The following is a 26,129-nucleotide window of genomic DNA, read 5'->3' as shown; positions in this document are numbered from 1 at the left end:
TAGAGTTGGAAGAGACCACAAGGGCCATCCAGTCCAACCCCCTGCCAAGCAGGAAATTGCTGACACAGCTTAATTCACACAAACTTAACATCACCTGCTGTCCTGCCCCACAGCTGCAAGACTAGGTCATGGCATATACTTCTGGCTCTTAAAGAAATACACATCTTGTGACACAATAATGAACCTTAAAACTTAAGCCATTCAACAAAAGCATCCATGACAGATGGCCATCCAGCTTCAGCTTACAGGCCTCCAAGGAAGGAGGTTGTTCCACTGTTGAACAGCTCTTACTGTTAGAAAGTTTGCCCCATATGTTTTGTTGGAATTTCCTTTCCTGTAACTTGAAGCCTTGGGTTCGAGTCCTACCCTCCAGAGCAGGAGAAAATAAGCTGGTAGAACCCGAGTCATGAGGCAGAGGTGCAGGTGCTATTACAGTATCCTCATTTGCAGCGCTGCTTTTCTAGAAAAAGAGGCGCTGGAGCTCACCATGAACTTCTCCTTTGTTCTCTTAGTGAGCTCTGGCTGAAGAAAAAGCCCTGCTCATTTGTTTTGTAAAGAGAGGACTAGAGAGAAAGACCCGAGAGAAGGGACATTTAGTAGTTTGCTTTTAGGCCTTTTTATTCTCATCTTCCCAGATACAGAAGTGACCGCTGCTCTGTAAATAACAAAGTACATGGTTGTTGTTTTTTAAAATAATGAAGTTGCGAATGAGCAGTAAGGTGTTTACCCAAAAACAAAGACATGAGTGTGTTGTCCGTCTGACTCAGGTCTTATTTCATACGAAGCGTGTGTGTGTGTGTGTGTTCAGTCTGTAAGCATTTTAAAAACTGCCCAGTCATTGCAGACGAAGTCTCTCCCTATTCTACCTGTATTGCAGGGTGCAGGGCAGTGGCTCAAAGGGCATGGGTTACACCTACCCTGCAAAGTGTCTCCCCCAGGGCCGGATTTCGGTTTGATTAGGCCCTAAGCTACTGAAGGTAATGAGGCCCTTTATATGTCCAGCTGTCTTTTGTCATGTTGTCGTTGTTTTTTGTGTTGAATATACGCTTTATGGTAATTGATGGACTTAATAGGCATCTCAAGCCATTTGCACATGCAGAATGTAGGCACCCTATACTGGTATATAAAAATGAGCAAACCAGTGATATTTTAGGGAGCAGGCGGGGCCCATGACTTACATCATAGGAGCCTACACAACACAAAACACTGTTGCTGTATGTAAAGGTAAAGGTAAAGGGACCCCTGACCATTAGGTCCAGTCGTGACCGACTCTGGGGTTGCGCGCTCATCTCGCATTATTGGCCGAGGGAGCCGGCGTATAGCTTCCAGGTCATGTGGCCAGCATGACAAAGCCGCTTCTGGAAAACCAGAGCAGCACATGGAAACGCTGTTTACTTTCCCGCTGTAGCGGTACCTATTTATCTACTTGCACTTTGACGTGCTTTCGAACTGCTAGGTTGGCAGGAGCAGGGACCAAGCAACGGGAGCTCACCCCGTCACAGGGATTCGAACCGCCGACCTTCTGATCAGCAAGCCCTAGGCTCAGTGGTTTAACCCACAGCGCTACCTGGGTCCCTGGGGTTGCTGTATGTAGGTTTCATTTTATTTGTTTTTTATCTTATATTTTGGAAATGTACATCCAGTTTTTTTCTCCTTTAATTTTGGGGGGGGGGGGCCCTAGTGTTGTTATATCCATTTTGCTGCAGAGAAATTGGGGTAGAGTAGTGTATGACAACCATTAAGTATTGCCCAATGTTGCCAGCCTTGTGTGCTGGGTTTTTTTCAGAAAATGCAGCAGGGATTGAGAACCTGTGGCCCTCTAGAAGTTGTTGGATTCCACCTACCCAGGGTGCCAACTTGAATAAAACATCGGGGGGGGGCAGGCAAGGCCCCGTCTTGCATAATCAATTGCATATTGAGGCACACATACACCATTTGAATGGCAGTACCCATCAACTTTGGGAGGACCTGGCCCCCTCAAATATTTTATTAGGGGAGCTGAAGAGATCTTGACCCCCAGGAGTTGGCTCCTATATCATCAACTGCAGCCAGCTGTGCACGATTGGGGTTGTAGACCAGCAACATCTGATTCTACAGAATCAAAATCGGGTTCTACAGAATCTTCTTGGTATTTTAGAACAGGTTTACACTATAGATCAGGGATGTCCAATTCCCAATAGACTGCGATCTACTCACAGTATTTAAAAACTGGCAGTGATCTAACCACTGTTGTAAAAAAAAAAAACAACTAGGAGTGATCTACCCGAGCTTTTTGAGCTTTTTTTGAGAAGCAAAAGTTGTAGAGCTTTTTAAGAAAGCCAAAGTTGTGGGGTGGGTTTTTTTTGCTTTTTTTTAAAGGAGATCGCTGGGGGGCCAGAGATCAACCAGGATCTACCAGGAACACCCCGTGATCTACCAGTAGATCACAATCTGCCTGTTGGACATGCCTGCTATAGATCAACATTTCTGGCCTTTGAGAAGCAGTACGGTTTCAAAGACTTTCTTCAAATGAGTTCTACACAAAAATAGGAAACGGGAACATTAGGAAAAAAGTACAATTGCTGATTGTAAGAATGTACAAGCTCAATAAAACAAACATGAAGATGTTACTGCCAGTTCAACAGTTCTAAAACTTGTCAGCAATCAAAGGACCAAAGCTGTTGTCTAATAATAGAATATTAAACTTTTGTGCCCTTTGAACTTCCTGTCTTCTGCATCACACCCTCACAGACATTTCCAAGTATTTTCATGTTATTCCACTTGGATTTCCAGCACAAGACAATGGCTCAGTTGAGAAACATAAAGCACACACCCTAATACTTAATAGCAAAGTCGTCTTACGCATAGTGGAGAAGCCAGAACTTCTTCAACTACAAAAATGCTTCAGTGATAGCATAAACTGCAACAGAGCCATGAAATAGTCTTTTCTAGAGGATTTCAAGAGGAGTTTGTGAAAGCTATCAGAGATAATTTACTGGTGGCCCTCCAGATGTTGTTAGACTTCACCTCCCATAATCCCTTGCTATTGACCAAATGCTTTTATAATACAAAAATAATTTTATAAGTCGTGTGTACTTGTTTCCCAGTTTGATCCTTTTGCATGGTTTTGTATCCTTTGTGGTATTTTAAGCACTGTGACTTGCCGTTATTTTTATTGATTAGTAATTCCTTACTGTAATTGGTAAGTGTAAACTGTTTAACTATTATTTGCTGATATTTAATTCTACTGTTTACTATTATAGTCTAATGGGTTGTTGAATATTCCTTTATTTGATACAACTTGTTTACTTTAAAGTTGTTGTGGCTTTTTTTTATTGGTTCAGATTGTTAGTACGTGTGTGATCTTGGCCGTCTATTTTGTTGTTTCTTCAGCTTGTAAACTGCCTTTGTCTGTAGTAATATATGAAGGTAGTATACAAATTAAAAGTGGAATGAAATGCCCAGGGCTTGTCCGACAACACTCGGAAGGTCCCCACCTCTGTTGCAGGCTATGCTGTTTTAGGGCTGGAAGGCTAAACTAAATAGCTGCTCTTCAATTAGCAAGCATGGCAATGGGGGTCACACCTTGTCCCAAGGTAGGTTGCAAGAGTGACGACACCACCACTATTTTCTTTGTTTCTTTGAAGTTTCTATAAGAGGAAGGATGGGGTGAGAATAAACCAGAGGGGGAATGGCTTGATAGATTATAAAAAGTGGGTCCCGTACGGTCACTTGGGGCTGAAAGTCCTCAGTCTGAAATGAGTGAGTAATCTATTGAAAGTCATACTTTCCATGCTTATCACCAGCATCTGTGAGGAATACTAGATTTTATCAGGAGCTGGAGCAGGTGCAGCGTGCATCACTTCTTATTTGTGCAAAAAGTGCTCGCATGAGCAGCATGACCCCTGGGGTACTCAGGAAAGACCAGCAACACCAGGTTTTTTAGCAGAAATGAGCCATCTGAACTCAGCCGTAGGCACTTTTTACAGCAAAGGGTGGGTTTCCACTATCATCAGATCAAACGTGAGTTTGCTAATATGTTTGAAGAGCATTTGCATGCCCAGAACATGCACACGCACTCTCTCTCACACACAGAGAGAGAGCCTCAGATTAGTGCTGGACTAAGGCACATTCATACTCTGCAAAAACTCTTCTGACATTAATTAAAAGGTGAGTCTGGGCCATAGTGGAAGTTCAAGGATCTATCTTTTGGTGCAACACATCAAGTGGCCCTCACACATTTCTGCAGTGACCCAGAAACAGAAGTCTGGCGAAATGGGGAGTGCTTTGCTATGTTCTGTATGTTCTGACTTTATTGAGACATCGAAAAAGCAGGAAGGAGTCAAGAGAGCATTAGCATGCATAGGTCATTTGGATTGCCTCAATTCAGGTGTCATCCGAGTACATGAACCAGAGTCTTTTGGCAGCCTAACTAGGCTTTAGCTTCTTACAGAAATGTCTCCGTTGATTCATAACCCCAGAACAAATTTTACTTTCTTTTGTGTTTAACCCACAGTTTAGCGCTGAATAATGGATGCTTCTAGCCCTCTATCTTGAAATAGCTTCTTCAAAAGGAAGGAGGAGATGCTTAAGTAAAAGTCCTTGACACCAGAAAGAAGTAAATTTATCTACCTTTGTACAGAATAGTCTTTTCTTCTGCAAAGCCAGCTCAATTATGTTCTCGGCTCTATTCTTTCTTAAAAACTTTCTACTCGAGGTTAAACATCCTGATCCAGTTTTCAACACAACAGCATTCCCGCTTCTTACAAGCTTTTCATTCCCACTGCAGCCTAGGCAGTATTGTCGGATCTTTGTATCGTGGCGTGTCAGACACTGTCCCTTGGCAGACAAATGGGACGGAGGCAGATTGGGAAAAGGCAGGTACAATGGACAGAGCAAAGAGCACAGAAAACTAAGACACCTGCTCACTTGCCCATAAATTGTGCCAATGCTGTAAGGAAACGTGGTGACATTATTCTGTTCTATTCTATTGTGGTACAAATCCAAATAAAAATTATGCCCAGTAAGAAAACCTCAAATCACTTTTCTTTGTTTTTTACATGCATGATATTATTTGACTAAAGCTAGGTATCTGTGTTAATTTTCAATAAGCAAGTTCCTCTTAGTTCCATGGGCAAAATACAGCATGACCCACAAAATGCTAGGGACTTTGCCGTGGGATAGAATAGCAGTTGGTGGCCAGAGTGCACCCGATGCTAGCTGCTGAGATACGAAATACTGTAGTATGCTGACACTGTGCAGGAAGAGGATCACTGTACGAACCGATTTTCAAAATATAATAATAATAATAATAATAATAATAATAATAATAATAATAATAATAATAAATAATAATGTATTTATATGCTGCCCAACTGACCGGGTTGCCCCCTCACACACACAATCAACCTCTCTCACTGCCAATGAAAACTAATGAATGAATAGAAAGAAAAGCTACCCAAGTTTGTTGTTGTTGTTTAGTCATTTAGTCGTGTCCGCCTCTTCGTGACCCCATGGACCATAGCACGCCAGGCACTCCTGTCTTCCACTGCATCCCGCAGTTTGATCAGACTCATGTTGGTAGCTTCGAGAACACTGTCCAACCATCACGTCCTCTGTCATCCCCTTCTCCTTGTGCCCTCCATCTTTCCCAACTGAAGGGTCTTTTCCAGGGAGTCTTCTCTTCTCATGAGGTGGCCAAAGTATTGGAGCCTCAGCTTCGCGATCTGTCCTTCCAGTGAGCACTCAGGGCTGATTTCCTTTAGAATGGATAGGTTTGATCTTCTTGCAGTCCATGGGACTCTCAAGAGTCTCCTCCAGCACCATAATTCAAAAGCATCAATTCTTCAGCCTTCTTTATGGTCCAGCTCTCACTTCCATACATCACTACTGGGAATACCATAGCTTTAACTATACGGACCTTTGTCGGGAAGGTGATGTCTCTGCTTTTTAAAATGCTGTCTAGGTTTGTCATCGCTTTTCTCCCAAGAAGCAGGCGTCTTTTAATTTCGTGACTGCTGTCACCATCTGCAGTGATCACGGAGCCGAAGAAAGTAAAACCTCTCACTGCCTCCATTTCTTCCCCTTCTATTTGCTAGGAGGTGATGGGACCAGTGGCAATGATCTTAGTTTTTTTAATGTTGCGTACACAAAGCAAAAGATTGCAATTTTGCCACCCCCTTCTTCCCCCTCTCTTCTCCCCCACCCTTATACCGCGTACAACATTGATGTCTCACATTGAATGTAACTGATCAGTAGGGAAGACTCCACAGGCTGAAAATAGAGACAACTCATGTGCTTTTGTAACCCAAGATCTTTAATCTAAAATAAAATAAAAATTAAAGAAAGAAAAGGCCTGTTCTTCTGCTGCCACCCTACGGACATCTCTGGGATGGGGGACACAGAGAAGGGCCTTGGGTGACAAGGAGAGGGTCCAGGTTGGTTTGTATGGGGGAGAGGAGGTCCTTAAGGTATTGAGGTCCTGAGACATGCAAGGCTTTATAGGTCAACACCAGCACTTTGAATTGGGCCCGGAAACTAATCAGCAGCCAGTGCAATTGTTCCAGGACTGGTGTAATAATAATAATAATAATAATAATAATAATAATAATAATAATAATAATAATAATAATAATTTATTTTTACCCCGCCCATCTGGCTGGGTTTCCCCAGCCACTCTGGGCGGCTTCCAACAGAAACATTAAAATACACTAATTTCTTAAACATTAAAAGCCTCCTTAAACAGGGCTGCCTTCAGATGTCTTCTAAAAATCTGGTAGCTGTTTTCCTTTTTGACATCTGTTGGGAGGGCGTTCCACAGGGCAGGCGCCACCACCGAGAAGGCCCTCCGCCTAGTTCCCTGCAACCTGGCTTCTCGCAATGAGGGAACCGCAAGAAGGCCCTCGGAGCTGGACCTCAGTGTCCGGGCAGAACAATGGGGGTGGAGACGCTCCTTTAGGTACACTGGACCGAGGCCGTTTAGGGCTTTAAAGGTCAGCACCAACACTTTGAACTGTGCTCGGAAACGTACTGGGAGCCAATGTAGATCTTTCAAGACCGGTGTTATGTGGTCTTGGCGGCCGCTCCCAGTCACCACTCTAGCTGCCGCATTCTAGATTAGTTGTAGTTTCCGGGTCACCTTCAAAGGTAGCCCCACGCAGAGCGCATTGCAGTAGTCCAAGACTCGGTGTAAGACTCTTGGCTTTCTGATGTTCAGTTACAGGTGCCAACACGGCATTATTAATATGCCAACAGAACAAAAAGTTGGAAGAGGCGTTCATCATACACCAGTTAAGGTTTACAAGCAATACTTATTTGGGGTTTACTTACGAAGCCCATGACCACCTGCGGGGGAAGCTTTGTGACCCGCAGGTTGGGGGGAAAGCACTGCTACAATCTTCAGTGGTTCCATTTCACGCTCATCTTCCTGTCTGCAATGGGTTCCAGTTCTGAGCGTTTACACCTTACATTAAAAACTTGGGATGGACTGGGGCTTACTGCTGGTGTACGGACCACCCTTCGGACTAACAGTCTACCAACCTGAACAGAGAGAAGTGGCCTCAGATTTGGCTCAGCAAGGAAACAGCGCTATCTACTTTGATAAGCACAAAAGCCTGCCTCCCTTTTTGCAACCTTTCTTTTAAGAACATTCACCAGGAAGTCATTTCGCTTTGTAGTGGGATTTGGGGTTGAGTGCTAGAGACAGAATAGGAATTCTGTTGGGTGTGTTACAGAGCTCAGTGGCAGGGCACACGCAGAAAGTCACACGTTTGGCCCTTGACACCTCCAATTAGACAGACCGTGTAGCAGGTGATGTGAAAGAAAGCTCTGTGTGCCAGAAAAGAAAATACATGGACAAAAAAGTCTACCCCGGTATTAGGTAGCTTTCTGTGGTTCTAGGACGAGGACCCTGGGCTTTCTGTTACGGGGGAAGCTCAATAAATATGCTGAAATTGTCTTCTCCAGGGCTGTTCAGTTCTTCATGGATGGTAACTATGGAGCCTGACATATGGGGTGGGTTGCACTCAAAGATTCATAGAGCTGTAGAGTTGGAAGGGACCCCAAGGGTCATCTAGTCCAACCCCCTTGCAATGCAGGAATCTCAGCTAAAGCATCCATGACAGATGGCCACCCAACTTCTTCTTAAAAACCTGCAAGGAAGAAGAGCCCACCACATCCCAAAGGAGACCGTTCCACTGTCAAACAGCTCTTACTGTCAGAAACTTCTTCCTGATGTTGCGTCAGAATCTCCTTTCAATTTGAAACCATTGGTTTGAGTCCGACTTTTCAGAGCAGGAGAAAACAAGCTTGTTCCCTCTTCCATGTGATGGCCCTTGAGATACCTGACGTTGGCTATCACAGTTCCTCTCTTTTCCAGGCTAAACATATCTAGCTCCTTCGAGCGTTCCTCATAAGGCTCGGTTTCCAGACCCTTGATCATCTTGATCAGGGAACCTCAATAAATATGCTGGAGCGGTTTTGTCCAGGGCTGCTCAGGACTTTGTGGGTGCTTTGACAACCATGGGGGGCCTAGCGCATGGAATGGGTTACACTCTTGGCTAGGCAGGAAAATGTGGGAGACTTTGCGTTGACTCCCTAGTAATGGTCAGACCAGGTTACCTGAAGGTACACCTGTATCTTCATATACATACCCAGACCCTGAGGTCTTCATCACAGTCCCTTCTGCATGAGCACTCGACCAGGTGAGGTGAAGGGGGCTGCTACAGAAGGATGACCATTTTAAGGGTGGTGCCCCAACTCTGGAATGTCGTCCCCAGAGAAGCTCACCAGGCACCTCATTTTATGCTTTTTCAACAGGGAAGGACATAATATCCCATAATGCAGAGTTCAGTTAGTCCCATGGTTTACCTGGAGACTGGTGGCTGTAAACCAGGAATGCTGGAATGCAAGTGGCAGAGAACAGTGCAGAGCTCTTCCTCCATCGCTGATTTTATGAAGTGCTGGCCGATGAAGTTCTTTGAGTGCCTTGGGACTTTGGCATGCAAGGCAATGTTTAAAAAAGCCCTTGGGGGCATGTTGTGACATGTTTACTAAGCACCTTGAGAGTAAAATAACTCGCATCTGCAGCAACTTGGATAGAACTGTTTTGACAGCTCGGCCTAAGGACATGTTTAGAGCGCTGCCTATTCCTATTTTATTAGATGACTCTCGGTTATTATGGCCTCAGGACATGGACAAGGAGAAGTCTGGCCTCCCAGCTGTTTGTTCAATCCTTGGCTTCTTGGCTCATAACACCTAGCAGGATGGGACTGGATAGCTGGGTCCCAGCTTTGCCCCTCTTCTATCTCCGAGTCGTGACCTTCTGCAAACCACTGTTGTAAATCTATAACGCCTTCCTCTTCTAGGGAAGGTTCAGGAGGAAGAGGGGGAGACAGTCCCCACCATTTCTCCGCAGTCCAGTCCCTGACACCCCAGCCACTCTGGGCAGCTCCCAACAAAATACAGTGGTACCTCGACTTACGAATTTAATGCATTTCGAACGCACATTCGTAAGTCAGAAAAAATTGTAAGTCGAATCCCATAGGAATGCATTGGGGGGGGGAATCGTAAGTCGAAGCAACCCTATCTAAAAATTCGTAAGTAGAAAAAATCCTATCTAAACCGCATCCAAGATGGCGGATGGAGCTCCGTTTGTAAGTTGAAACATTCATTAGTAGAGTTATTCATAAGTAGAGGTACCACTGTATTAAAAACACAGTAAAACACCAACCATTCAAAACTTCCCTGGACAGGTCTGCCTTCAGATGTCTTCTAAAAGTCAAATAGTTCTTTATCTCCTTGACATCTGGTGGGAGGTCGTTCCACAGGGCGGGTGCAACTGCCGAGAAGGCCCTCTGCCTGGTTCCCTGTAACTTCGCTTTTCGCAGTGAGGGAACCGCCAGAAGGCCCTCGGAGCTAGACCTCAGTGTCTGGGCTGAATGATGGGGATGGAGACACTCCTTCAGGTATATAGGGTTGAGGTTGTTTAGGGCTTTAAAGGTCAGCACCTACACTTTGAATTATGCTCGGAAACCAACTGAAGGTTTAAAAGCAATACCAAACAAACACTGAAGGCAGAGACCTTTTCATTCAATTGGAAAAAATCCAGTTGTTTCTTGAAAGTACAGGTAATGAGCACCTGTGCAATTTCAACAGGGATGCTGTCTGGGATACGGCTATCTCTCAGTTACTGGCCTTGAACTGCAGAGGGCCTTCCTTATATGTGAGTACCAAAATCCTGAACCTGACCCACCAGCAGTTTGACAACCAGTTCAAATCCCATAAAGGAGGTGTTATACACTGAACATGGTTTTTCCTCCCCGCAACGAATACAATGCAACATGTTTTAAGACTGCTCAGAAATTGTGATCAGTCCAAATACTGTTATTAGGTTGCTCACAGGTAGATGGGAACATAGCTTGCTGGTACTTAAAACAACTTTAATTCTAGTCTTCTGTAAAGAATTTGTGGAAATGTACTAAATGTACTCAGATTCCCTCTCCATATATGTTAAAATCCAAAATCAGTTAAGGTATCCTTTGTAGATTAGCATCCTTCATCTCACTGAGGCAATTTCAACAGATCTAGCTTGTTAAATATATCAACTCCCTGTATCATCTCAGTAACAGAACTGGGTTCTTCTTCAAATATTACTGCAAAATAAGTTTCACCAGCTCAAATTTTCTCTTGCTACATTGGGACATTTAAAATAAGGAAGCAGTATGTTACTCTAAACTTTACTTATCTGCAGGTGTAAATACATAAGTCTAATAACAAGAGTTCCCACTGAGAAAAGTGTTACTTATATTAAAATATTAAAACTATTTAATGAGCTTTCTCCCACTGCCCTCCAAAAAAGTAAGTTTAAGTGTATGCCTTAACCTGCTTGAGGCAAAGGAAGTTTCAAACATATTGGATTTGAAACTAGCCATTATTTCCCATGTTGCAAAAAATGGCAATTTTATTTCCCGACAGCAAATGAAACTGTCAGGAAAATTTAGATGCAATAAAACTGTGTGGTTAAACCAACATGCTGGATTTGGACTAAAACTGAATTAAAGGAATTAAAATTAAGCATTATGTCAGTCAAAGTTTATAAAAACTTTATTAAAATAGGGATATTTGGTGGGAAAACCTGGGAGTTTGGGCCTCGGTGAAGCCCAACAGGACCTGTCCATTTCATCTCTATCAATTGTGTCACATTTGGAATTTGCACAATGAAAAATATTTTGCATAAGTGCCTTGCTCCTGGCAACCTTTCCACCTTTATAAAAAGTTGTCAAGGCAGTGTGTGACTTTTCGCGGCGCAGAGTTTGAGAATGGTGGCTTCAGTCCAAGGCTAGCTAATAACGGCTGACAGGCACTGGAACCTAGAGGCCTAAATCAACATTGTTTTCACAGCTGTAATTAAGCCACCTAATCAGAAGCACATTTTGACGGGACAGTTTCTGGAAGCCAGACATTATAATTTCTTATGCCTGGAGCGGAGTGGCTCATGAGAGGTCCTCATTTAATTTCAGTTTGTGTGTGAGTGCGTGTGTGTTTTAAAAGAGGCAGTAAAAAGAAAATACTATTTGGAGGGGGGGCGGGGAAGCAGGGTGCATCTGTTGAAATGAAGCAGGCCTATGTGTTCACGTCTTGACCAACTTGCAACCCACCCTCCTTGGGCCGTGCGCCGAGTCCCCGTCTCTCGGGTGGCAGCTGTGCGCAGTGAGAATACGGACCTCTGCCAAGATCAACAGATGAGCTGGTCTGAACTGGCTCTCTGTGTGTTCCCGATTGTAAATTGTGCTGGTGATGATTAGAGAACTCCGACACAGGATGTTGACTCTTAAAACTGTCCAGAGAAAATAAGTTTTGGGTTGCTTTCCTTCGAATTTGGTAAAAAACAACAACGGGGGGGAGTGGGAGGGGAGGGGAAAGAAAAAGTAAACCCTTTTTGTGACTTGGTGCGCAGAGTCGAGTCTCTGGCTGTCAGAGGATTCCTCTAACATGAATTCACACTTACAGGTAGAGATATGTTTGTCGGTCAGTTGGTTTTTGGTATAAGGTGATGTCTATACATCCATCCTGTATTTTTATAGTAGTGTCCAAAAAAATGTATTTCTTGCATAGATTGGTTCATTGTTAGGTTGATGGTGGGGTGAAAGTCATTGAATGTCTGGTAGAAGGTTTCCAGGGTCTGTTGACCATGTGTCCAGATAATAAAAATATCGTCAATGTATCGTAGGTACAAGAGAGGTTTGAGTGGGTAGGAGTTTACGAAACGTAGTTCTAAATCTGCCATGAAGATGTTGGCATACTGTGGGGCCATGCGAGTGCCCATGGCTGTGCCGCTGATCTGGAGGAACAGGTCATCACCAAATTTGAAGTGGTTGTGGGTAAGGACAAAGTGGCAGAGTTTGGTAGCAAAGTCAGTGTATCTGACGAAGTGTGCATGCACACGAAAGCTCATACCAAAATAAAAACTTAGTTGGTCTTTAAGGTGCTACTGAAGGATTTTTTTATGAATTCACACGAATCAAATAGCTGTGTTGTTTTTATAAAAAGATATAGAAGGCCCTCGCAATGTTCCCACAGCAAAACCCGTCATCTCGAAGTGTTTATAGAAGAGAACCATTGCTGAGTGCACTTCTTTAAGAAGCAAACCCAAAGTGTTTTGCATGCAACACAACCTGCTAAAAGGGAGAGGTACCTGCAAACCCCTTCAGTATCGAGAAGCTGGTTAGCGCTTATTATTACTTACCTATGCCCTGGTCATACCGAACTGTCATCTCGCCCAAGCTCTGTGAAACTGCTGCAATGGGGAACTTTGAACATAAACTTTCAACCTCAGAGGCCATGGTAAGGCTATCACTACGAAAGCCCTAGTCACTGGGGTCTGATTACGTTTAGTTCTGCATTTTAATTGCATATGGATCCCATTAACTCGCCCCTTTGCCTTATAGGCAACGTTTTAATCAAATTACTACAATTTTCAAATATGCTGCGATAGCTTGACAAGGTAAAAGTTCACATGCCTAGCATACATGGAATAGCAAAAAAACAAAACTTCATATAGAAGGGGAAATAATTTTTACACACACACACACACACACACAAAGCAGGAAAATTTGTTGTCAAATTATTCTGTTGCTGCTTGTCCTCATGAGGGCAGTAGGGGTAGGGAATTTCGATACTGTAGGCCAAACATCCACTGCCACTCTATCTAGCCCTCCCAATTCTCGCCCAAGCTGCACTCCTCATTGGCCGTGTGCCACACAGTCCCTGAGGGCTTATGCCCAGTTGAAGTATGTCCTTGAACTGCAATACCGCCTTTTGCTTGCTTGCCTCGCTGGAAAGCTGTATGGGTGGAATTCAGCGACAGGCTAATACTACAGTTCCGCCAGCGCAAGCATTTCCGCTTGACAGATGGAAGCATAGAATTGTAGAGTTGGAAGGGTCATCTAGTCCAACCCCCTGCCTGCAATGCAGGAATCTCAGCTAAAACATCCATGACCGTCTGCTTTAAAACCTCCAAGGAAGGAGACCGTCCCACTATCAAACAGCTCTTACTGCCAGAAAGTTCTTCCTGATGTTGGGTCAGAATCTCCTTTCTTGTACAGTTGTACTTTGGTTGTCGAACACCTTAGTTGTCGAACAAATCGGCTCCTGAACGATCAAAACCCGGAAATGGGTGTTCTAGTTTTGGAACATTTTTTTGGAAGCTGAATGTCCGATGTGGCTTCCGATTGGCTGCAGGAGCTTCCTGCAGCCAATCAGAAGCCACGCTTTGGTTTCTGAACGTTTTGGAAGTCGAACGGACTTCCGAAACAGATTCCGTTCAACTTCCAAGGTGCGACTGTAACTGAAGCCATTGGTTCAAGCCCTACCCTCCAGAGCAGGACTTTGTAATTTTCTTCTTTTTATTTCAGCTTTGTGAAGCACCTGCCATTTAATCATATACAAAATCACACTCCATACTGCAGTAGCAATCACAAAGGACATCTTGCTAGGGGGAAGGGAGCATTTCCCAGCACTTAGCATTGCAGTTCCTGTGCAGAAGAGATGTGTCAGGATCCCGACAAGAAATGAGTAACACTTTCGTTCGCTGTGCTCAAAACTATCTGGGAAGGCCCTCAGATCTATGATTCACAGCAACATGGTTTCCCCTCAAACATTCTCAGACTGCCTGTCCAAAGGTCTACTGAATTGTGTCATCTCTTCCTCGCTCAGCGTGTGGCATTTCATCACAACGACACCTCATGGAAACAAATGAAATAAATACCACACACAAAACCGCATAAAAGCATTAATGACACAAGCAGCGGTTGGATTGCGACATTAGTGGAGATATGCATCCAAAAGCAACAACTCTTGATATTTCCAGTGGTAGGATGACAGCCCAGCTCCTTCTCCAGCTGTTATCTCACTTGCAACCATCTTCTCCTGAGGTTCATAATTCTTCCCCGCCCCCTTGATCTGAAGCTGTCCTCCTGACCCCGGAAAATTCCCCTCCCCTCCCTCCTCATGCATGCAATCCCTGTCTCCTCAGCTTCTCTCACTCAATCCTCCTCCTAATTCTTTTCGCCCGTTTCCCCTCTCTTTTGTGATACTATCTAGATTCCAAACATTTGAGTAATTGCTGGGAATTCTTCCCAATATGCAATATACTTGCATAACTCTTTGTCTGAGGCCAGGTGGACATTTTTTTCGTTCTTTGTGCACAAGAACTTCAACATTCTCAACTAAAACCTCCTAACGTTTGCAGAAATAACCTTGTTTCCCAGTGGCCAACAGCAGGATTTCCCTGGCCTCAGGCAAGGAATGGGAATAGCTGTTCCTCCTGTGGGATTACGGATGGCAATCACACTCTGGAGTGGTGGATTTGTCCACTATTTGGTTGCTGTTGTGTTTTGGGGTTGTTGCTGTTGTTTAGTTAACAGAAACCAAAACATGCCTTCCACAAAAGGACAACACTTGATGGATATGTGGACAATGTGCACATTTGTTCAAAGACCTCTATGTATATCAATCATGATATAGCTTCCGCCATGCATAGCTCAGCCGGTTGAGCATGAGACCCTTAATCTCAGGGTCATGGGTTTGAGCCCCAAGTTGGGCAAAAGATTCCTGCATTGCAGGGGGTTGGTCTCGATGGCCCTCGTGGTCCCTCCCAACTCTACAATTCAAAGGTTCAATGATTCCATGAAGTTCACGTTTATTGTTTCTTTTTGACATGATCACAGGTATGGTTCTGAGCTGTGTGATGCAAACAAGAGTTGCCCAGACTCTTTCCTAAGCCAAACTTGGGAATATTTGAATAAGCAATCACTGGCTTAAACAAGACCAACAGGGAACCAGGCAGAGGGCCTTCTCGGTGGTGGCGCCCTCCTTATGGAACGCCCTCCCGACAGATGTCAAGGAGATAAAGAACTACACAACTTTTAGAAGACATCTGAAGGCAGCCCTGTTTAGGGAAGTTGTTAATGTTTGATGTTTCATTATGTTTTTATATTTTGCTGGAAGCTGCCCACAGTGCCTGGGGAAACCCAGCCAGATGGGTGGGGGATGTGTATATATATATATGTGTGTGTGTGTGTGTGTAAAGGTAAAGGTAAAGGGACCCCTGACCATTAGGTCCAGTCGTGACCGACTCTGGGGTTGCGCGCTCATCTCGCATTATTGGCCGAGGGAGCCGGAGTACAGCTTCCAGGTCATGTGGCCAGCATGACAAAGCCGCTTCTGGCAAACCAGAGCAGCACATGGAAACGCCGTTTACCTTCCTGCTGTAGCGGTTCCTATTTATCTACTTGCATTTTGACGTGCTTTCGAATGGCTAGGTTGGCAGGAGCTGGGACCAAGCAACGGGACCTCACCCCGTCACAGGGATTCGAACCGCCGACCATCTGATCAGCAAGCCCTAGGCTCAGTGGTTTAACCACAGCGCCACCTGGGTCCCTATATATATATATGTCTATGCATGTATAAATCTATATATAAAATAAATAACAGATATGCATAAACTAAAACAGTATCAGTTGATATGAATGTTGCTAAACAAGTGTTATATTCATCTCCTTTTAAGGAATTTGAGAGTTCTGCTTCCCCCCCCCCAAAAAAAAAAATTGGGAGCCCATACAGGCTTAGACCTGTATGCAAATATTACCTATCAATTAAGAATGATGGGTAATATAGCTCAGATGTTTCCCAAAATGTAACTGCACTATTACAATGCTAACACTTTGTGTCTGTACGTGGGATCTGGATAGTTTATCAAGCACGATTCAGAGGCTTTTCGCTCTGCAGATCAAACCCCAGCCCAACACTTCAAAAAGAGTTTGTGAGAACGAACTTTCCTCAAAGCTCTCTCTGGCCAGAGGAAAGCAGCTCCCTGCGTAGCAGGCTGCACTTGGCACGGCGCCCGCTCCCTTGTTCACAACTTAAGCACCAGTAGCAACCGCAACAAATATCCAGACGGAGACAAAAGGGAACATCTGAAAAAAACATGCTGGGTTCAACATGTAAAACCAAGCAAGATGCCAAAGATACGTAGAGAGTTTTACGCCGGTTAGGACCCTGATCCTAAATTTTGCATGTGTATTGCATGATCATGGCTTCCAAAAGTGCAGATGCAACCCCACACCACACTTTGACCCTGAAAAGCTAAAGAAGCCATGTGTGAATCCATGGCCTGTTAGCTAAACCGTGGCTTGTCTTAATGCCTGGACCCCAGGTCTATCTGCAGAGTGTGGTTTTGTTCAGGGGTGAGACAAGCCGCAACCTTGAAGCCGCAGTTGTTCTGCAACTCTCAATTGTTTCAATGGGAGAGAAAAGAACTTTTGATCCACAGCCTCCCCCAAACTGCCCCCAACACACCACTTTCATGCCCCAACATCCCTGAGGGACTGATGGCAAACGAGTGATCTTGGTGGAAATGTCTACTTCCACCCCAAGGAGGAGGCCTTGGGTGAGAGAACTTCTCCTCTACGTTCCGTGATCCACAAGGTCCAAGCGACCCTCAGCTGCCCTTCCCACAAGGTAAGGACTGCTCCCTTTGTTAGCCTTATTTTATTTGTGGGCAATAATGTTTCAGAGATTAAATTAGACTTGAAATTGCATTAAATCTTATAGTACGGGTTGGGGAGGAGAAACCCCATGTTTCGTTAGCAGAGAATATGGTATGACTGAAAATATAGATGTCTATGGAGAATATTCAGGTTTTAATTCACCAGTCTGGTTAGAAAAAACTAACTAAAAATATTACCGTATTTTTCCGTGTATAAGGCGCCCCCATGTATAAGGACCCCCTATTTTGGGGGACTAAATTTAAAGAATCATGGTGAATTATGGTGCTGGAGGAGACTCTTGAGAGTCCCATGGACTGCAAGGAGATCAAAACTATCCATTCTGAAGGAAATCAGCCCTGAGTGCTCACTGGAAGGACAGATCGTGAAGCTGAGGCTCCAATACTTTGGCCACCTCATGAGAAGAGAAGACTCCCTGGAAAAGACCCCGATGTTGGGAAAGATTGAGGGCACAAGGAGAAGGGGACGACAGAGGATGAGATGGTTGGACAGTGTTCTCGAAGCTACGAACATGAGTTTGACCAAACTGCGGGAGGCAGTGGAAGACAGGAGTGCCTGGCGTGCTCTGGTCCATGGGGTCACGAAGAGTCGGACACGACTAAACGACAACAAATTTAAAGAAATTGAGGGGAGATGGCCCAAAGTCGTTGTGCTTTCTTTAGGGGGAATTGCACATGCGCCGTCACCCCAGCGGGGCCGTTGCTGGGGGTTGGCAAAGTTGGCAGCCGCTGCCCGGGGTGGGGAACGCTCCCTAGAGCTCCCCCCCCCGTCACTATCCGTGTATAGGACAATTCCAGTTTTTTGACATGCTTTTTGAGTCAAAAAACCTCGCCTAATACACAGAAAAATACGGGATTTCTTAATAGGAGGTAGCAAACCTTAAAAAAACCTGTGCTCCTGAACCATTGCCAAAGAAAAAGGAGATGTGACGTTCTACTTTTTGATTTGGCCATCTTGCACACAAGCATTCATACAGGAAGAAAGGGTGACAAATTAATTCAACAGTTTCCTCCTCAACTATAAAGACTTTTACAGGGGCAGAGATCAATTTGCTCTGAAGGGCAAAAGCCAAATTATAGATAACGTAATATACTCCATCTTTCCAGCAGAGCCACGTAATGAATAAAAAATACCTTTTTGTAATGCAACCCAGTTATGCAACCAAATGCAGGGCTCTGTAGAGTTGTGTGGCAGAGTAAAATTCTGAGGGGGGTGGGGGAATAAATAAAAAAAAGCAGACACTTACCGACTGCAAGCTTTCATTTTCGCGCAGGCATGCTGTTTGGAGTTCTGCTTTCAGAGCTGCAATGTGATGCTGGTGGGAGGCTATTTCTCTTTCTAGTGTAGAGACTCTGGAGCACGCAAGTTGATAGACATCCATAAAACTTACAACCATCGCCTGAAGCGGAAGGAAAAGGAAAAGGAGTCGTTGTTATATACAAATGCTGGTATCAGGTCTGTGTCATCTATGCTAACTAACCATGTTTCTGAAGAGAGAACCTCTTATTATCTAGTTTGTATAACTTACTTGCTTACGAACACACTCCCCCCAAAATTGAACATCAATACTCACCTCTTAAAATATATATCAGATTATATACATTTCTGCCAACGCTGCAAATGCAATTCTGTTAATCTCGCAAAGCTTTCATTTCACTCTCTTCTACAATATTTGAAGAATAATGTATTTGGATGTGTAAACAGAGCTTTCTGGACTCATCTCCCAGCTAATTTCACTCAGCGAAGCTCAGAAGAATACCAGAGAGGGAGTATGAACATTTTCAAAATGAATGGAGTTGCTAATTCTCCCAACTCACCTTTAAAAAGAATTAGATTTAATTTGGCATGAAACTAAAGAAAGTTACAGACCTCTGAAAGTAAATAATCTGATTACAATATAGCTGGGAAAATAATTCTGTTCAGGTATATAGTGAAGGAATGTCCCAGCCGTGTAATATTGATCAGACCGATAATAAAGTTAACTGCACTAGAGAGTATAAATGATTTGGCAGTGGTGGTAACTTGATATCTGACCTAAATAGTATAACACTATTGGGATTATTGGACTTCTTTACAACTGGTTAATCACATTTTATAGTTATAGTTTCTCTCTGAAGTGACCTGTACTGATTTCTCAAATGTTAGGGCTGATATAAAAAAATTCTATTTCTTTACTGAATAAGCCAATATTAAAACAAAATATGGCGCGCTCTTTAGCATTTCTCTCCCCCACCCCCACCCCGATAAAGTAAATGAACATTTTGGAATGATCAGGCTGGTAAACATTATTATAGAACCTCCAAGTGTCCCTATTTTCCAGGGGTGTCCCTGATTTAGAGAAGCCACCCCAGTTTCTGGTTTGATCCTGGAATGTCCCGCTTTTCCTTAGGACGGCCCAGATTTCATCCGAGAAATGTTGGAGGGTATGGAGTTATGCGACCCCTGAGCCAAGGAGATAAACAACTACCCGTATATTCTGGCGTATAAGACGACTGGGCGTATAAGACGACCCCCAACTTTTCCAGTTAAAATATAGAGTTTGGGATACACTCGCTGTATTAATAAGACTGGGCGTATAAGACGACCCCCGACTTTTGAGAAGATTCTCCTGGGTTAAAAAGTAGTCTTATATGCAGGAATATACAGTACCTTTAGAGGACATCTGAAGGCAGCCCTGTATGGGGAAGTTTTCTTTTAATGTTGAATGTTGAATTATATTTTTATATACATTGGATGGTGCTCAGAGCGGCTGGGGCAACCCAGTCAGATGGATGGGGTGTTGTTGATGTCGTCGTCGTCACCATCATCATCATTATTGAATAGGGTGTCCCTATTTCCATTGGAGAAATGTTGGGACATAGGCAAGTAATCAGAGTCCTGTTTAGCATACCATATTCCAACCATGGTATATGTGAGTGAGAGCTGGCCCACAAAGAAGGCTGATTGCCGAAGAATGGATGCTTTTGAATTATGGTGCTGGAGGAGACTCTTGAGAGTCCCATGGACTGCAAGAAGATCAAATCTCTCCATTCTGAAGGAAATCAGCCCTGAGTGCTCACTGGAAGGACAGATCCTGAAGCTGAGGCTCCAATACTTTGGCCACCTCATGAGAAGAGAAGACTCCCTGGAAAAGACCCTGATGTTGGGAAAGATGGAGGGCCCAAGGAGAAGGGGAAGACAGAGGACGAGATGGCTGGACAGTGTTCTTGAAGCTACCAACATGAGTTTGACCAAACTGCGGGAGGCAGTGGAAGACAGGAGAGCCTGGCGTGCTATGGTCCATGGGGTCACGAAGAGTTGGACATGACTAAACAACAACAACATCCCAACCCTGCAGCTCAGCTATATGTGTTCCTTAAACATTTTTGAGGTTCAGTGAATTATTAAGCTCATCTGTAGAAGAAGCAGAAATAGGAACATTTTGGAAGCAATATACCTTGGGATGGAAGGGGATATTGGGTTAGAGAAAGAGATGCGCATTTGCACAGCAGACACAGAGAAGGAACTGTGTGTAGCGAAAAAGACCTTCCATGTAGGGGTCACTCGCTGCACTGGAAACCACACACAAACTGCATTGTGATCACAGAATCACAGAGTGTGATTCTAACCCCTAGTGTGCTTTCAAACACTGCCTTTATTTGCAGGATATGGCCCAGATTGATGTATTTATGCCTCACTATAATATTGGGCTATCCACATCCTATTGCAAATAATTATAGCTACATCAGGGATGCCAGATCACAGAAGCATAGAATTGGAGAGTTGGAAGGGACCCCAAGAGTCATCTAATCCGACCCCCTACAATGCAGGAACAGGCACAACTCAGTATTTTGGCGGAAGCTGAAAGTTCCTCAGCTGTTGTACTGGGTGGATTTTGACCACTGCTATTTATATAATAAATAGCACCTGGGACCCAGGTGGCGCTGTGGGTTAAACCACAGAGCCTAGGGCTTGCCGATCAGAAGGTTGGTGGTTCGAATCCCTGCCCACCTAGCAGTTCAAAAGCACATCAAAGTGCAAGTAGATAAATAGGGACCGCTCCGGCGGGAAGGTAAACGGCGTTCCGGTGCACTGCTCTGGTTCGCCAGAAGCAGCTTTATCATGCTGGCCACATGACCCGGAAGCTGTCTGCGGACAAACGCCGGCTCCCTCGGCCTGTAGAGCGAGATGAGCGCCGCAATCGCCACGAGTGGACCTGATGGTCAGGGGCCCCTTTACCTTTATTTACATAAGAAATCTATATTGAATATAGTAAATCCAAGAGTGTTTTTACACACGGTCTCTGTGCTTGAAACGCATCATTCGTGAATTATGTCAATGCACAGGCAAAAGTCGCTACTGATTTGTACAACATAGCTAAGGGGATTTTTAAAAACTGTTTAACAGAAATGCTTGTGGAAAAGCTTCCCGCCCTCTCAACTCCAACCACCAGATATTTCACGCGAAGTGTTGAAGAAACATTTCTACTTAAACAGTTATGTTATGGAGAAACAAGTTCCATTTTTTTTTCTCACGTTAACTTTTGTTTTGTTCTCAATTACAAAAGGGTAATCATTGCTCTCTTAAAAAAAAAAAACCACTGAAAGGTTAAAAACCACTTGTTCCATACTGTTCAAATATAAGAAACATAGACAAGTACAAATGACCAGATAGAACAGTATGCTATGCAATCATAAGAAACTATAGGCGTTATGAATCAACTGCAATCCAGTTTAATCTCCCAAGTGAAATTTAGACAGTGCTACATACATTTTAATTTGGACAAGTTCTTTGGGGTAACATTTCCTACTTTCCCAAAAGGAACAATGGAATTTTCAGTATCAAGTGTTCAGGGACTCATATTTAAATCTCAGTGGAAAGATGATATTTCCAGTAGCTCACAGTATTTATTAGTGTGCTGCCAAGAGTGGATTTATTGCTGACTCAGCATAAAATAACCTGTGCGGTAATTAAGAAAAATCAAGATTTCTGTTTTTGACTTTCCCCCCCTATGGACAGTAGGATGAAGAGTCTGTAGCTTCTATAATATAGAACTCCTTTTCTGTTTTACAGAGTTCAATACTTCTTCTTCTTTTTTTGGACAATTTGTTTTAAAATAGTACATCAAGAACACGGGGCAGTTCTTGAGGCATTGTGGTCCTGAGCTGTTTGCACCTAGAAACTAATTGGCAGCCAGTGCAGTCGGAAGCAGATGGGCCTGTGCAAAGGTGGACTGGGAGAGAGCACCTGAATTCTGCTAGATTCCCCCTTCCATTCGTAGCTTCCGTGTTCTACAATCCCTGCAATTGCAGAGGGTTTGCCCCAGCCTTCAGCAAAAACTTGCTGGAAAATCTTGCTGTAGATGAGAAACTCCAGTGATGGTTCTTTGGAACTCACACACTGCTTTCACAAAAACGGTGCTAAATATTTTTTTTAAAGGAGGAGGAGGAGGAGATGGAGAAGAAGAAGAAGAAGAAGAAGAAGAAGAAGAAGAAGAAGAAGAAGAAGAAGAAGAAGAAGAAGAAGAAGAAGAAGAAGAAGAAGAAGAAGAAGAAGAAAGTGGAATGATACAGGAATGCTGCCTCTTGATTTCTTACTGAATTGGCAGCACTATTACAGGGAAACTAACAACAGAACATTTGAAAGTAGTCACTTATCATTATAAATAAAACCAACCAACCCAAGAAAAGAAGGATTATACTGTTCTTGATTAGAAAGCAATCATGTCTTCCTGAACCGTTTTTTTACAACCCAGACAGATTCATATGGAACGTTCATTTAAAAACTGGAATCCCTTCCAGACTGGGGAGTACTGTAAAAGAATGTCAGTGGGGCAGGAAAGCTAGCCACAGCAATTCTGAAGGCTGAAGAATTTTAATTTCAAGCATTAAAAAGCCATTTTGAATTGAAACACAGGATGTAAGTTAATAAAGCCTAAAACATACAGGAGGCTGCCAATTTTAGAGTAGAAACAGTAACAAATTACTCAGGAGTAACCAAATGCAAGGAAGTAATAAGAGTGCAAATGTTTCCTGAGTCACCTCCTTCCTGTCCTTTTGACCTTTTTACTTTTCTATTGTACATTATATTATATTCTTAAGAAAACATCTTATACAGATGGTAAACATGGTGGCAACAGAGTTGACTCCCAGAGAATTGGCCAGTTTTAAGAAATGACCTCTGGGCCAAGACCAACTTCCAGAAACACCTCGCTGAACATGTAATGTAGTGTTCCACGTTCCTTCGCCCCAGTAAAATTCTGATATATCAACGGTGGGGAACTGATTCACCCCAAGAGCTGCGTTGCATTTTGGACTCACCTTCTGAGATTCACAGGGTCAAACCCTCCAAGTGTCCCTATTTTCCAGAGACAGTCCCGGATTTACAGAAGCCGTACCAGTTTCTGATTTGATCCCAGAATGTCCCGCTTTTCCTTAGGACATCCCTATTTTGAATGTTGAAGGATACGGAGTTTTGCAACCCTCGAGCAAGGAGATAAGTAACTATGCAGCCTTTTATAGGGACGTTTCTTAAGGTTTCATGTTTATTACATTTTTATATGTGTTGGAGGTCGCCCAGAGTGGCTGGGGCAACCCAGTCAGGTGGGTGGGGTATAAACATTAACATAAAAATAATAGGTGGTGTTGTTCCATAGGATGTCCCTATTTTCATCTGAGAAATGTTGGAGGGTATGCCTTTGTATTTAATTAATAAGATCAAGGAAAGTCACAGTTATTGCCAAGATTGAAGCAGCTCAAGAAGAATGTTTTAGAAAACATACAGTTCTCACGGCTCAAGTTGCTAAATGACTTCTTGCAAAGGCATTGTTATTATTTATAATACTTTCATTCATCTATAGGGTATTAAAATGAACATTCTTTACTGCAGGGGAGGACTTTAGTAGTGTGGCGCCCTGGCCAAGTACAAAATTTGGCACCCCCTAACTTTGAGTAGGTGCCAATATAAATATAGGCATTATTATTATTATTATTATTGTTGTTGTTGTTGTTGTTACTACTACTACTATTATTACTACTATTTTGGGCCACCTCAACTTAGTGTCCTGTGCGGCAGAACCGCCCACACTGCCCTAAATCCGGCACTGTTTACTGTACCCAGTGTCATTTTCCTGAGAATCTGTGACAATAGAAAATAGAAAACAGGCATAATTAAGGCTTATTAAAGATGTGAGTAAACACATTTATGAACTTAAGGATATTTAGTAGACAGCTGAAGAAGAGTTCCTTATCTGAACAGTTCAGAAGAGGTAATATTAACCATAAAGTGTAAAACTGAGCACTACAGGGTTGTTGTTGTTTTTTAAATCATTTAAGAAGTGAAGTATGTGTCTTCATAGATGGATACATAAAGGTAAAGGGACCCCTGACCATTAGGTCCAGTTGTGACCGACTCTGGGATTGCGGCGTTCATCTCGTGTTATTGGCCGAGGGAGCCGGCGTACAACTTCCAGGTCATGTGGCCAGCATGACAAAGCCACTTCTGGCGAACCAGAGCAGCACACGGAAACGACATTTATCTTTCCACTGTAGTGGTACCTATTTATCTACTTGCACTTTGGCATGTTTTCGATTGCTAGGTTGGTAGGAGCTGCGATCGAACAACGGGAGCTCACCCCGTTGCAGGGATTCGAACCACCAACCTTCTGATCGGCAAGCCCTAGGCTCTGTGGTTTAACCCACAGCGCCACCCATGTCCCAGATGGATACATATTTATTATTATTTTTATTATTAGCATATATTTTTTTGCTAGGCTTTAAGTAGTCTAAGATTTTAGAACGCTGATGTTGGGTTGTATCCAACTAGGTCATACTCAAGGTTATACCCATTGAAATCAGGGGACTTAACTTGACTGATTTCAGTGGGTCTCTTCTGAGCATGACTTAGCTGCACATCATCTAATACTATTAATAAAACCTTGTACTATGTGGTAACCTTGGCGTTCTACTTTAAAGTAACATCAACTTCAACAAAATTGGAGATTCTAGAAGCAGAAAAAAAGAACAACAAATATCAAACCTTGATATTTACATATATGTAAGTTTACATATATAAAATTATAATCATAAGCAGACCAAAAAGATAATACAGGGGAAAAAACTGTAAGAAAAATTAGAAACACAAGAAGAGGTTCTTCTGCTTTTTAAGTATAGAAAGAGAAGAAAATTCCAAATTAATATTTGCCTTTTAGGCTTCCAGCCTTCAGGAAATTCCTGAACTAAAAAGAATGTTAGTAGGTAATAAATTTACCTAAGGGCAATGTACACAAAGAGATGAAAAGGAACAAGAGAGGGAATAATAAATGTACTTCAAAAGAATGTGAGCCTAACTTTAGTGTAGCAAACTACTAGGATGAAAATCTGAAGAGACTACAAATGTTGCGTTCAGTATGAAGTTTGCCCCAAAAGTGACAACGGGCAAAGAATGCTTGGTGCAGAGCTACGAAGTAAAATAAAAATGGCACCCTGCATCTATACTGACTATTCTGCAGAAAGAATGGTCCATTCTACTTCTAGGGCAACATTCGCACATTCGTTTCCTTGCCAATTTGAGGGTTTGTTGTGCTCCCCATCATGCATAGGAGGGGAACCCGTGAAGTAGTTACGGATGTAAAATATCAGTGCATATTGACAGTATAGATTTCTGCCCAATCTGCTGGCCTTTCATTGCAGGGATGGGAAAATCAGATGTTAACGGAAAAGTAAGTACATGGTTCCACATTGCTCATTCAGGTCTGTGCTCCAAAATGGCAGGAAAGATGTATGAATAATAATAATAATAATAATAATAATAATAATAATAATAATAATAATAATAATAATTTATTAATTATATCCCACCCATCTGGCTGGGCTTCCCCTGCCACTCTGGGCGGCTTCCAACAAATATTAAAATACATCAAATATTAAGTTGCCCCATTTCTGGTACAGGACATGTTAATGGCTGCAGAAAGAGAGTTTTGAAGGAATACATTCCACAAATCATTCTGATTCTTTTATTATTATTATTTGAGAGAGGGGAGGACACTGTGTGGAGTGGGCTGCAGAATTTGAATTCCTCCTGAAAAGAGTATGCGTCAAAATCCAT

General features: G+C 43.2%; 1 protein-coding gene across 7 annotated transcripts in view; it reads right to left on the bottom strand.

The window, feature by feature from the left end:
* The window catches only part of CCDC171 (coiled-coil domain containing 171), a 202,656-nt gene that overhangs the window by 11,956 nt on the left and 164,571 nt on the right, over positions 1–26,129 (bottom strand). For all 7 annotated transcript variants that reach the window (XM_060269246.2, XM_060269247.2, XM_088658745.1 and 4 more), the window contains one exon: positions 18,292–18,444. In XM_060269246.2, the coding sequence (XP_060125229.2) occupies positions 18,292–18,444 (153 nt within the window). The remainder of the gene's footprint in view (positions 1–18,291; positions 18,445–26,129) is intronic.

This window comes from Zootoca vivipara, chromosome 15 (genome assembly GCF_965207765.1).
Source record: "Zootoca vivipara chromosome 15, rZooViv2.hap1.1, whole genome shotgun sequence".
Taxonomy (NCBI): domain Eukaryota; kingdom Metazoa; phylum Chordata; class Lepidosauria; order Squamata; family Lacertidae; genus Zootoca; species Zootoca vivipara.
The sequence above is the reverse complement of the archived record's forward strand: the minus strand, read 5'-3'. Positions and strand labels throughout refer to the sequence as shown.